Consider the following 14,026-nt stretch of genomic DNA (forward strand, 5'->3'; position numbering starts at 1 on the left):
CAGAACTTCTGAACATTTATCCGGAAGATTGATAAAATGCGCAGTAATTGCTTGTTGCTGCGATATACCAGCTGCTAGAAAATTATGTGGCCATTATTCAGCCAATGTAAGCTGTCACAGATACTTAAAGGTTGCAAGAAATAGAAATTTTAGTGGCATGGATGATATTGACGAATGGTTTGTTGCTAAAAGCGCGAATAGTCATCGAGAAATGGCTTTGGAATGGAGAAAATGTAAAGCAACGAAGCTAGAAAAAGACATGCGAAGCAATATCACGCGAGATGGTCAAAAATGCTCCGTTTGTCTTATTTCGATCTGATACAATTTTTACCTGTGGACCCGATGCATAATTTATTTATAGGAATTGCATCATTTATCGTAAAACAGCTTTGGTTAGGACATGGTAAAATAAATATGGATGATCTGACGAAAATTCAAAAAAACATGAACAATATTCATCCACCATCAGAAATCGGTCGAATTCCTCATAAAATAAATATTGGGGAAGGATTTTCCAATTTAACGGCTAACGAATGGAAAAATTTTTTCCTGATTTATGCCAGAGTTGTTCTTTGGGATTTTTTGGACCAAGAAGATCAGAAAATCTTAGTACATTTCAGCCAAGCTTGTTCTATATTAGTCCGAAGGATTGTTACAATCAAAAATTTAGATGACGCACATGAACATTTAATTGAAATTTTGAAACTTATCGAAACGAATTACGGAGAAGTTTCAATAACACCAAATTTACATTTTTCATTACACTTGAACAAATGTTGTAAAGATTACGGTCCTCTTTACTCATTTTGGTATTTCTCCTTTGAAAGGATGAATGGAATTCTTGGTTGGTATTTACAATAATATTATTCAAATTATTCAGAATTATTACTTACGATTTTACAATTATACAGGGAGTTTACCTAATAGTAGACGAAAAATTGAACCAGAAATTATGCGATTTATGATGCAGAGTTCTCAAATTGAACGAAGATTCAATACATTGGCTCTAAATCATCAGGCCATTTTTCAAATACTTGATTTAAATGATGATACAACTGACGATAACAAAAATAAATCTCTTGAAAGTGAGGAATTACAGGCATTTTTAGACATATCTGAAAAGCTGGTTTCTGGCGGGGCAACAGGAATGGAGGAATATCCTGGAGAACTTTTAAGTCCGATAAAATTGAATGTCATATTACCAGATGATATTTTGGATTTACTAGTTGATTACTACAATCGCGCTTATGAAGAATATAATTTTAGCCGACCACGGTTAGATCCTTCTTCATCAACCGAAAATTATATTGCTGTAACTGGAAATATCACACAATGTGGCAGATTGCGCATCGGTGCAGAATATTTTGGGTCAATATTATCCAAAAGGTATATTAGAAGCTCTTATATTTTAGCACATTTTATAGAACAATGTGGAAATGATATAGACACATATTCCGGCCAGGTACAATTTTATTTCAAACATACAGTTTATCTTCCGAATGGTCCGACAGAACATTATTTGGCTTTTATGAATTGGTATAAACCCGCTGCGACCGCAAACATCAGATTTTTTTTCCAGCAAAGATTCTGATGATTTTACGAATGATCCGGAACTTTGGAAAAAGGAGTCTTTTAATTCTTCGGTTGATAGTATAATTCCGGTTCATCACATATTAGGTAGATTTGTTCCAGCAAAATTTAAATACAAACGTACTGAATACTTGGCCATTTTACCGTTAAATAGAAGATTTCACATTTAAATTTACCATAATAAATAATTTTTTTTTTTTGCGAAATTATCCGATTATTATATCAAATTATTCAATATTTAGTAAATAATGTCGCATTTTTTTAGTAAATGATCTAATTTTTCAATAAAATGTTACATCTTTTTAGAAAATGTCAACAAATGTACATTTTGCAAAAAAAGTGTCAAAAAAAAATAACATTCTAACGAAAAATGTAACATTTGACCAAAAAAACATGAAATTTGCATGAAATTTGCTAAAAAATGCGGAATTTTCATAAAAAATGTACCATTTGGCAGAAAATCGAAATATTTGACAAAAAAAAAGCAAAATTAGATTTTAATTGACAATGTTATAACAATGTTATGAAATGTTGTTACAATGATATTACATTGGTGGCAAAATGTGGAATTTTCATAAAAAATGTACCATTTGGCAGAAAATCAGAATATTTGACAAAAAAAAAGCAAAATTAGATTTTAATTGACAATGTTATAACAATGTTATGAAATGTTGTTACAATGATATTACATTGGTGGCAAAATGAACATAGCGGACATGCTCATATCACCTTGCCGATCATTTGCTGATCACTAATTCCGGATTTTAAAAACTTATTGCAAAATCACAAATATTTTTCAAATAATGTGGCAAAAAAATAATGGAATCTAAGTAAAAACACTAAATTATTATATGATTTTAATTATATAATTATTAGCACAATTTTTAATAATATTATAAATATATTATTTGTTTATGATAATTCACTAATTATTGCCGATCATCAGACAAAAATTAAAGTGCGAAGATGAATATGCGAGTGCGAAACTTAAGAATTTGCACAAATATTCTTTATATTATGTAGAATCTATAAAAAAAATAATGCAGTGATCTGATTCATAATGCAGGTTTTTTATTAGTAACATAATTAGTGAATAATTTCGTAAAATGAATAAATATATGCCAAATAATAATAAAAGCTAAAAAGTTTCTAATGAAATTTAATACACAATAAATTAAAACTAAATTTAAGTTACTTGTGAAATTTAAGCATATATTATTATGTAAATTTTTTTAGCAACGGTATTTATATTATGTGATAATTGAATAAATGATCGGCAAATGATCGACAACAGTATTGTGATAAAATAGGGATGTCCGCTATGCTGGCAAAATGTAGAATTTTCATAAAAAATGTACCATTTAGTAGAAAATCGGAATATTTGACAAAAAAAAAGCAAAATTTGATTTTAATTGACAATGTTATAACAATGTTATGAAATGTTGTTACAATGATATTACATTGGTGGCAAAATGCGGAATTTTCATAAAAATGCACCATTTGACAAAAAAAAAGCAAAATTTGATTTAATTGACAATGTTATAACAATGTTACGAAATGTTACATTTAAGGTGTAATGTAGCATTTTCCCAAAATTTCATAAGATTTGCTAAATCGGACAATGTTGTAACAATGCCATTCCAAAAAATTGCTCAGCGTAATGTAGCATTTTCCACAATTTCCCACCATTTTCCAGAAAAATGGGGAATTTGCATTTTTTGAATTTTGGACAATGGTGCCCCTTTGACCTGTATGATGCCTGATTTTTCACTTTTCGACCTGTGTGTATTAAAATTTTACTTATAATCCGTTATATCGAAGTTCCAGTATATCAAATTTCACTGTGTAAAATGATTTAAAAAAATAAGTTTTGAAATAAGACTTATAAGACTTACCAATCAAAGAATCCAATCCATAAATAACTGAAGCCAATACCTTACCTACAAAAGAAAGAAAGAAAGAATAAATTAAATATTTTTAAAAAAATGAAAAAAACAAGTTTTGAAGTTAAACTTTTAAAACTTACTGATCAAAGAGTCCAATTACAAGGAACTTGTAATGTTAACACACCTGCTCCCCATTTAGGGGCGTGCCAGAAATTACGTGATTTAGTGGGTGGGTGGGGTCAGGTCCTGCAATCAGGTGGCACAATATACCTTTTATGGTAATAGTATATCTTTTATAGTAAATAATATATAATTTGTTTATTAAAAAGCTTTTTTTGCAATTATCTCACCATCTAAAAGTCCAATTTTAATGAATTTTTTTTTGTTTTATAAAGTATAAAGAGAGCTACAAAATAAAAAAAAAAGTTTATGCACTTTTGATTCGTTATGGAAAAATTTTAATTCTTTAATAGAATTAGGAAAATTAAAATTACAAGAATTAAAATAAGTATTAGAATTATCTTCAAATGTTGAACGAGTTGAAGTTGAAATTAAAAATGTTGAAGCAAAGTTAGAAGGTGTTGAAGAATCTAGAAAGAAACGTCAAATTGAATTATTGGATAGTAAAATAATTGTATTATAAATATATGTAATATATATATAGTAATTTATTTATTAAGAAGCTTTTTTGCAATTAACTTACTATATAGCAGTTCAATTTTAATGAATTTTTTTTGTTTTGTAAAGCATAAAGAGATCTACAAAACAAAAAAAAGTTTATACAAATTGGATTATTGGATAGTGAAATAATTGTATTATAATATAAAATATATGGTAATTTATTTATTAATAAGCTTTTTTGCAATTATTTCACCATCTAGCAGTCCAATTTCAATGAATTTTTATTTTATTTTATAAAGCATAAATGGGGCTACAAAACAAAAAAAAGTTTATGCAAATAGGATAATTAAATAGCAAACTAATTGTATTATAATATATATATTAATATAATATATATATTATATTGCATGTATTTTTTTAGCCAATCAGAATTCAATCACATGGTGGGTAGGGGGGGTCAGGTCTCTAATTGAGCATAATCACGTGATTTCTGGCACACCCCTTACTTACAAGTTGAAAACTACTCTGAGGCCATCTAATTTGCCACTGTCAATGTACACACCTTACTCTTCTTTACTACCTCTGATCCTATATGATTCATGTGACTCCAGAACCGATTGGTTGAAAAACTCGATGAAATATGGTTTACCTTGGTTTAATCACTTTTCAGGTTTTATGGGTCGTCTAACAGTACTACTTAATAACAGCTTTTGCAGGATGGAGTGTCGATTTTTATAGTAAGTGCGCTATTCGTTATTTTGTTAGCATAGTTGCTTCTACTTTGGTTGGAATATATCAATGAGGAAGATCTGGGAAAATTTAGTGTAATGCGATTTTTCTTTTTTTTTAGATTAATTTTTTACTTTATTTTTTCTAAGAAGACTATATTGCTTTGTTTTTAGTTACTAGTTTTATTTTATATTTTTCTTTTATTTGTTTGTAAATTGTAAAGTTCGAATAAATTTAATAAAGATGAAGGCTACTATGCCACGTTTGCCTATGTACTGTTAATTTATACAATTGTTTATTATTCTATGTGATAAAACTTCAGAATCACAGACGTCCAAAAAATCTAAAATGGTAAATTTACATTTATATTATTATTAAAAAGAGTTATCAACTCCCATTTAGCACTGGTATCATTAGCAGGATGAGTAATATCATTTAATAATGTATTGCTTTCTTCATCAACTTTATCAATCTTGGCATTTTCCTCCTCCTTTAGCATTTCTATCCAACTTTGAAGATATTTACCAAAATCATTTTCTAATTAAAGTTCAAAAGCTTTATCATCTGAATCATAATCTACTTCTATTGATTTAGGATTAATTTCTAAATTAATGGCTGGATCATTACTTCTATTATTCTCTAATCTATTTAAATTACTAGGATTTTAATAAGTATCAGTTTATTTGCATTATCAATATCCAATGTAGATTCAATAAGTATTGGATTATTATAAAAATGATGGCTATATGTAATATTAGTTCTTAATTTATTTATTTGAAGAGCTTTGGAAAATTGTATAAATTATAAAATATCTTTATATATAAATTTAATATAAAAACTATACCATTAATCTATTATATTATTTTGTTTATAAAAAACTCATGCAGCTTCAGAGTCTTTTTACTGAAGCTGCATTTACATTGTCACCGATACCTGTCACATATCAGTAGACTAAACTCATACTCAGTTCAATATTATGCTTGGTTTAGATTTTATAATCTCTTAACTTCTCGCTCTCTTTCATTTGTATCTCTTACATTCTCATAATTTCTCTTACAAACTGCGAGAGTTCTCTTAACTTCTTATTACAATTTATATAATCATTAAACTGAGATAATTTCCCTTACTTTACTTCTCTGGACTTATAATATAATATTAATTAATTCGTGATCCGTCTCTGAACCAGTAAAAACTACTAATAAATTTCGGGGAACTGGTTTTACAAATTAATTATAACTTAAATGGCTTTTGAGCTGATTTGCCCAGAATTTTTTTTTTTTAAGTGTTATATAATAATGTTCTGGGTATATTGAATGATAAATTTGCATCGTCAAATATTAATATCACAAGTTTGATCAACATATACTTGCCATTTAAGGTTACGTTGTTATACAAATTGGCGATATTGCCTAAAAAGTAACCAGCCAAATTTGTATTACAACCCGGCTGAAAAATAGTGTAACCAATTGCTTAAAACCGAAGGAATCAGGATCCATCAAAAATTTTTACATTGAACGATTAGTTAAAAAATTTTTTCTTTAGCGACGCTGGATTCCGGCCTTTAAAAATGCCATAATTATTCAATACAAGAGGTGTGACAATCACAAAATTGATATTTTTTTATTAAAATGTTATTTATTTGCTGGTAAATAATTTATTTAAGGTTATAAATAAGAAAAAACAAAAAAAAAAGTATTAAAATTATTTATTTCTATTAAATACAGGTCGTACTATATTTTGCTTATATTGAGTGGTGTATCTAGTAATTTTGCAGTTCTTCTAAACTACTTTTCTCTAATAATTTGTAAGTTCATTTCACATTTCCTGCGTGCTATATCTATTGCTCTTATCTGAATTTCCCACTAAATTAATTTGCAAAATAATTCCCCAAAATGTATTAGTAGATTTCACTGGTTTGAAGACAGATCACGAATTAATTCTCAAGCGTACAATGAGCATATTCATATTTGAATAACTTTTAATAATTAATATTTTAACATTATTTTATTTGAGCCAAAAATTGATTGCAGAATTCCTAATGAATCCCACTTGTATTTATACATGTTAAGAAAATTATTTCTACTATCTACTATTCTTTCTCTATTAAAATTCTAAGAAAATAATAAGAAATAAAAGATGTATTATCATATGACTTTCTCGTAACTAAACTAAACTATAAATATTATTTATTGGTTAATTATTTACCCATCGGCTAATTATTTATCCGTATTATATTTTCAGTTAACTAATTATCACTATCTAACATTAATTTCTGTGTAATCTATTCCATATTTTTGGTTACAGCTTTCCTCCCACATTAAAATTTGAGTCCTCTCAAATTCTAATTAAAACTTCAAAATTTGATCTATCAATATATTCTTTTAACAATTCTCCATTTACTGGTGTCCTCAATATCTTTCCTTCTATAGTCTTTATTTTATATGATCCTTTAGAAATCGTTTCGTGTATATAATAAGGTCCTTTCCATTTTTCTTCAAATTTTCCAGACCATTGTTTCTCTTTCGCTGCATTATAATATAGTACTTTATCTCCTATCTGAAATTTCTTCTTTATTTTATTCTTCTTATCGTGATATAACTTTTGTTTTTCTTGAGATTTTTCCGATATCTTCTTTAGCCTGATTCCTAATGTTTGGTAATTCCTCAATTAGACTGTTAATTCTTTGTGTTATTGTAACTTTTCATCTTCTAAATTTAATAATGTCTTCATTTCTCTTCCATATATTAAATATCCTGGTTTTAACTTTGTTGAATCATTCTTCTTTGTTCTACACGCGAATAAAACCCCTCTTCCTCCATTTAAAATGTTGTAAAGGTTAAGGTGTTGTAAAGATTAAAGTGTTGCATCCATTCTAAAATATCCTGATAATTTGTAATTATATATTATATATATTAATTTTCCATTTCCTATCATTAATTTAATCGTTATATTCTCATATTCATTTAGCCTTCTTCTTCTAATGTTTCATAAAAATATCCTATGTCTTCTTTCAATTTATTTGTTTGATTTTCTACCATTATTCTCTTATCTTTTAGGCTTGTCAATATTTTATTCATCTTAAATTTAGCGACTAATTTAGGTTAATCATTTTCATTAACATTTCTAAAAATAAATCTCTAATTTCAGTAGATCACTATATTTAGATTCCATTAACTTAATTTGTTATTTTAGCCCCTTAATTTATCACGTTTTACTATTTAAAATATTTTCCCCTTGTTTTAAAATAATTCTTCTTACTCCAGAAATTTTCCACATGTCACCATGCATTTTATATTATTATTCCTAATTAATTTTTATTATCATCCAATTATATTTTCTTAATATTGCGCAATTTTTCTTCATAATTTTTCTATCGTAATACTCATGTCTGATCTCTTAATTTTATCATTTATCTTAATAAATTCTTTGTTCTCAAAATAATTCATTTTTACGCATTTTACGTGTTTACGCGTATTATCTTTCATTTAAATATCCATAAAATTCTACTTATTCATACTCCTTTTTCTTTTCACATTATTTTCATTTTTATCATTATTATTATTAATTTCTTTTCCTTTTTTTTTTTTAACTCCATTTTTCCTATACTATTTTATCTCAACTCCTTACGCTGTGATTTTAATTTTCCTTAGGTAAGCAGCGCTAAAGACGGCTGGTTCTATGATGGACTTGGAGAGTCCAAACCTCTGCACATTATACATGTATACTTTCATAGTCCCTAAAGTATAATAAGATATGTTTGGCTCAGTGCCTGAGAACGTCCCGCTACAGTTTTAATGATACTGCTTATAAGATTGTCAGAAGTCCGACGGTTTTAAGAAATATCTCGGTTATGCCGAAATGGAATGCGAAACAGATGTCTCCTTCTGACTTGAACGTACTCTCTATTTATTTTAGGTTTCTCATCTCATATTTCTCTGTCCAACAAAATTACTCTTTCAATTAATCAGCTGACTTGTCGATCATCTAATCTGTTGATCATCTCATCCATTTGATTACGCCATTATTTTACTAATTGTAAATCAATTTAATTTTGTAAGTATTCCTTGTGGTTGTTTTCTAATTCTTTCCTATTACCTCGCAACTCTTATTAATATTTTCTCATAAAATTCTTTACTTTTCTTTTTCCCTCCCTTTTTTTTTTTTTAATTTTACGCTTCATTATTCTTTCAACAATTTCATAATGTCTTTCGTAACTTTCTGTTTCACTATATTTCTCAACTTATTGGTGAATAATTTATTATTTCAAAAGAAAATGATTATTATTCTATTTAATATTCTGTAATCTAACTTTACACTTTTCAATAATTTTCTTAGTCTCTTCGTTATAATTCTCACGGTATATACTTTTTGGCTTGTTACTCCTCTCTTCTATTCCTATATAGTAAGTATTATTAAACTTCTTTTTAAATACTCTTCTTTCCTTTGTAATAATCTGACTCAACCAAAAATCATTTTTTTTTTATTCTATAGGTATATTTTCTTTATTTTTCGCTCTTTTGTCACGTAACTTTTCTTTCAATTAAACTGGATATACTCTTAGATTCTACAGGTAAGCAGCGCTAAAGTTTTAGATCAGTTTCAATGATACTGCTTACAGTCAATATTCGTATCGAGTAGTTAGTTATAGGTGATTAGATGCCTCGCAAGAGGTTAAGGACGTAAAATTTTCAATCATTAACAAACTATAACTAACTCTTGCCAACCCTTTAAAACTCTCTTCTTTCTCGCATTTCCCTTTCCCTTTATTATTATTTTCTTCATCGTTGTGCACTCCTCGTTCTGTACGATGTTCCCATTACTTTATTAGGTATGCGATACTCCATTTCAAAGACTTTTACGAACTCGACCTCCTTCAACACATGATGATGACATTAAGAATTATTGCATTCCCTCAAATCTTTATATTCATCTTATTTCGGAATAGTCTTCTTTATGTATATATTTTATCTTCTTTCTCATTTACAATATCGTTATTCTATATCATAATAAATTTTCATATCGCTTCTTCTAAATTTAAATTATTCCGCGTTATTCCAGAATTTTCCAGATTTCTTAATTTTCCCGTTGTAATAATTTCAAAGATGATCATCATTCTATTAACATCTCTTCTTTCTAGTTTTCTTTATCTTCTTGTATTCTTCACAACTTTATTATGTATTACTCATATTTCCATATCATATATACCAATTAATAAAGTATTAATTCTATCATTAATTTGTCAAATATGAAATCTACGTGTGATTCTGTTTATCATCATAACTCTAATACTTTTATAAAAATAAAGTTTTCTTTTAGCAATTTTAATTATTTTTTCAATAGTTCTCATATTCAATTATTAGCCTCTCATTCTCGATGGTACATTCGTATTCTAATAAATTTATTTCACAGTAATCGTCTACTTATTTTTCTCTTATCTTATAAACATCTTTTCATTATTATTCACGCTTTGTAAATTAATCTTCTTATTGTCTCATTATTTGTACCGTCCAGACATTTTATTTTGTTCTCATTTCATCTTTTTGCAAAATGATCATACTTCGCATTTTCCATTTGTCCATATATAAATTCTCGTTACTGGTATAAATCTTATTCTTTTTATATTTTAAATATTCTGTTCCTTTCATCAATTAATCCTTCGTTCATTACACATTTCTACTTCAATTTTTAAATGCTTTTTTAATCAAATCATTTCTTTTGTTATTTCTATTATCATTAATCTGATCTTCAGTCGATCAATTTTGATTTTCTTACATTGTCTTGTTGATCGTGATTTTCTTCTTTCTGATTAATATTCTTTAATTCCATTGTATATTTTTCCTTCCATTTCATTTACCTGTTTTATTAACTTATCAATCTCCCCTTCTTTAATCTTTAATCCTATTATCGTATTCATACATGTATTTCTCATTCTATTTATCTTTTGTTTTCCTCCTATTCCTCTAAATATCTCATACACGTGTTCTGCTCTTGTTAATCTTGATTGAATCGCTTTTCTTGTTCATCCTTTCAAATTCTTTTCCATTCTATTGTAAATATCACTTCTTATTATTTTCTCTTTCTTACTGGTTTTACCTTTTATCTTCCTAATTTCATTTCTAAATTCTTCGCCCACATCAAACCAATATTTTACTAGCTCTTGACTTCCTTTTTCTGCTCTAATGAATAATCCTTCTAATGTCGTATCCCCAACATTCTCTTTCTCTATTAATTGTTCTTCTACTACCGGCATATTCAAATTTTCTAATAACTTTCTAAATGCTTCTGTTTCATTTTCTAATACTTCTTCTTCTGATGATTCCTCATCTTCTATTCTTATTTTCTTTTTTCTGTTACTTCTTTCAGTATTATTGACTTCTTTTTCAGGTCTTTTTCTTTTTCTTTCATTACTACTTTTTCCACTAATACTAATTTCACTTCCACTACCATCAATTTCTTCTTGTAATACCTCATTATCCATTTCCATATTATCATCATCATTCTTATAATTTAATTCATTATCCATTATATCTATTCCTTCTTTTTCGCAATCTATACAATAACTCCTAAATTCTTTTCCCATTAACAATAATTCTTCACTCTCTTTTTCTACATTTATCATCATTGTACATCCATAACATATAGTCATATTTTTCCCATATCTCTGTTTGAATATCTTTTCTTTTTCATTTAGTTCATAAGCTATTTCCATTCTTTCAATTATATTTTCATCATCTTTTAGTCCTTCATAAAGTACAACATCCTCACTCTCATTTATATTAAATTCCTTTTCTATTATATTTTCCCCATCATTCCTTTTTCTTCTGACATATTCTTCATTAATCTCTATTTCGCTTATAATCAATTTAAACCTTATTTTCAACATTTTACCATTCATTTAATATATAAAAATATTTTAAGTCCACAATCTCCTCAGACCGAGAAGGTCTATATATACTTATTTTACTCGTCATATGACCTATACTTCTAGATTCTTCCTTTGTTATTATGTCATTCTTTCTTTTATCTTTCTTATTTATTTTGTTTTTTTAATCTTTAAAATAGATTGTTTCTTTAATCTTTCTTCCTTTCTTTGCATTTTCTTTAAGCTTCTTACAAAATTATGACATTATTTTGTATTACCCCAAAAATCTATAAATACAGCTCCTTTCCCTTTTTGTACTTTTCGCTATTTTTATCTCTCATAATTTATCTACGTCTACGCTCACTAATTTTACCACTCAGTAAAACCTTTTATGCTTTTCATTTTTATTTCTATCACATAACTTCCTTTCCACATGATTTGTATTCTCTGAATTTCTATAAATGCCAAATCAATCTGGTACCTACTGCGCCACAAAATTTTCAAAATTATTCTAAGTTCACAATCTCCTCATACTGGGAAGATCTATATATACTTATTTACTGCGTCACAAAATTTTTAAAATTATTCTAAGTCCACGATCTCCTCAGACTGGAGAGGTTTTTACTGCGCCATAAAATTTCTCCTATTATCAATATTCATAATTTTCACGTTCCACTAACTTCAAAATTTTCATAACTTTTAAAGTTTGTGAATTTTCAATCTTTCTTATCATCCATATAAATCCTTCTTACTATATATTCTATATTATGTAAATTAATCTATAGTATACAAAATGTCCTTCTTTTCAAACAAATGTTTTTCTTTTAAATAAATGTCCTTTTTAAACAAATGTCCTTCTTTCCGGATTTTACATCTATTATTAAATACTGCACATAATGTTCATTATACGGCTCATTAATGTGTAAATTTTCTTCTATTTTATCTTCTTTTAACAGAACATTGTAATGAAATCGTGAACTAGCACACTATACCAGGACAGGGACGATGATTTAGTGTGATCACATAATTTTGCATTAAACACATAAATTATGTGATATCACATAATTACAAGTTTATCACATCATAAAATCACATAATTCAGATCTTCCTATATTAGACCACATAATCCGCAGTAAAATATACACAATTTATCTGATTATCTCTGAATATCTCTTTTTCTTTTTCAACAATGTCAAGGAAAAGAAAAGCCATGTCAGTTGATACTAGATGTAAAGAATACAGAAATATTTTTCATGTTGATGATAATATTCTCTTTTGTAATTACTGCAATGTTTCTGTGGATTGGAAACATAAATCTGTTATAGATAGCCATTGTGGTAGTCAGAAACACATATCAAACGTAAAAAAGCAAGACGACACTCAGAATAAAACACAACAGCTTACTCTTTCTTCTGCTCAAGCAGCTGCTGACTCAAAAAAACGGCTTATTGAAGACCTTATAGAAGCTTTTGCAATAGCAGACATACCTCTTGAAAAGGTCAATTCTTTACTTCCATTTTTAAAAAAATACGTTAAAAATGGAGGTTCTATTCCTCAAGCTTCAACTCTTAGATAAATTTATTTACCAAACGTTTTTGATAAGCATTACCAATGTCTTAGATTATTTTTTGATTCAAAACCGGTGGCTATAATTATGGATGAAACCACTGATGATTGTGCACGGAGCGTTGTCAATACCCTTTTTTGTTATCGCAATGAAACAAAATTAGTTTCAGTTGATTTTCTTGGGCGTGTTAATAACACTACAATGGGACAAGTTCTTACAACAATTATTACTCACTTCAATATATCTTTTAATTTACCTTGTTTATTTCTTACAGATTCAGCCGCGTACATGAAAAAATGCTATCGTGACGTCCTGTCACCACTGATGCCTCAGTTAATTTATGTACCATGTTGTGCGCATATCTTAAATCTAATCGGGTATGTTTTTAAATAATAACATATAGTTGTCAAATAATAGATGGTGGGGAGAAAAATTGATCTTATATAATTATAGAATAAAAAAACTTACATGTGAATATGAGAAGAAAAGGGTGATGGATAATATTTTTTTGTTATTGCCATTTAAAAGTGCAAAACTAACATCTAATAGGTTGACATTTAGTAGTAATAGTTACGAAATAATATAATGAAATTTTTAGTTTAATAATGAAATGATAACGCAGTTATAAAAAATTAAATTCAAAATAAAAGTATAGTTTAAATTTCAAAATAGTTTACAATCACAAATTGTTTTCAAAATGATATTATTTTTCTTAAAACTGATTTGTAAAAATTTTATAGGGATACATGGAGAACATTACCTCAATTTCGT

General features: G+C 27.5%; 3 protein-coding genes across 3 annotated transcripts; 2 read left to right on the forward strand and 1 right to left on the reverse strand.

Annotated features, from left to right (window-relative positions):
• Positions 1-952: 952 nt before the first annotated feature.
• OCT59_015426 (uncharacterized protein) lies at positions 953-1,395 on the forward strand (the record flags this gene model as incomplete). Its single annotated transcript, XM_066139992.1, has 2 exons — positions 953-1,312; positions 1,387-1,395. 2 exons carry the CDS (start codon positions 953-955, stop codon positions 1,393-1,395), a joined length of 369 nt encoding a protein of 122 aa, XP_066002815.1.
• A 2,180-nt stretch (positions 1,396-3,575) lies between these two features.
• OCT59_015427 (uncharacterized protein) lies at positions 3,576-4,119 on the forward strand (the record flags this gene model as incomplete). The annotated part of the gene is made up of 2 exons (XM_066139993.1): positions 3,576-3,705; positions 3,986-4,119. The coding sequence occupies 2 exons, from the start codon at positions 3,576-3,578 to the stop codon at positions 4,117-4,119; spliced, it is 264 nt and encodes an 87-aa protein (XP_066002816.1).
• A 6,726-nt stretch (positions 4,120-10,845) lies between these two features.
• On the reverse strand, positions 10,846-11,721 carry OCT59_015428 (uncharacterized protein; the record flags this gene model as incomplete). Its single annotated transcript, XM_025309821.2, has 1 exon — positions 10,846-11,721. The coding sequence occupies one exon, from the start codon at positions 11,719-11,721 to the stop codon at positions 10,846-10,848; it is 876 nt and encodes a 291-aa protein (XP_025189131.2).
• Between the last annotated feature and the right edge of the window lie 2,305 nt (positions 11,722-14,026).

The sequence above is a fragment of the Rhizophagus irregularis genome, chromosome 23 (genome assembly GCF_026210795.1).
Source record: "Rhizophagus irregularis chromosome 23, complete sequence".
NCBI lineage: Eukaryota > Fungi > Glomeromycota > Glomeromycetes > Glomerales > Glomeraceae > Rhizophagus > Rhizophagus irregularis.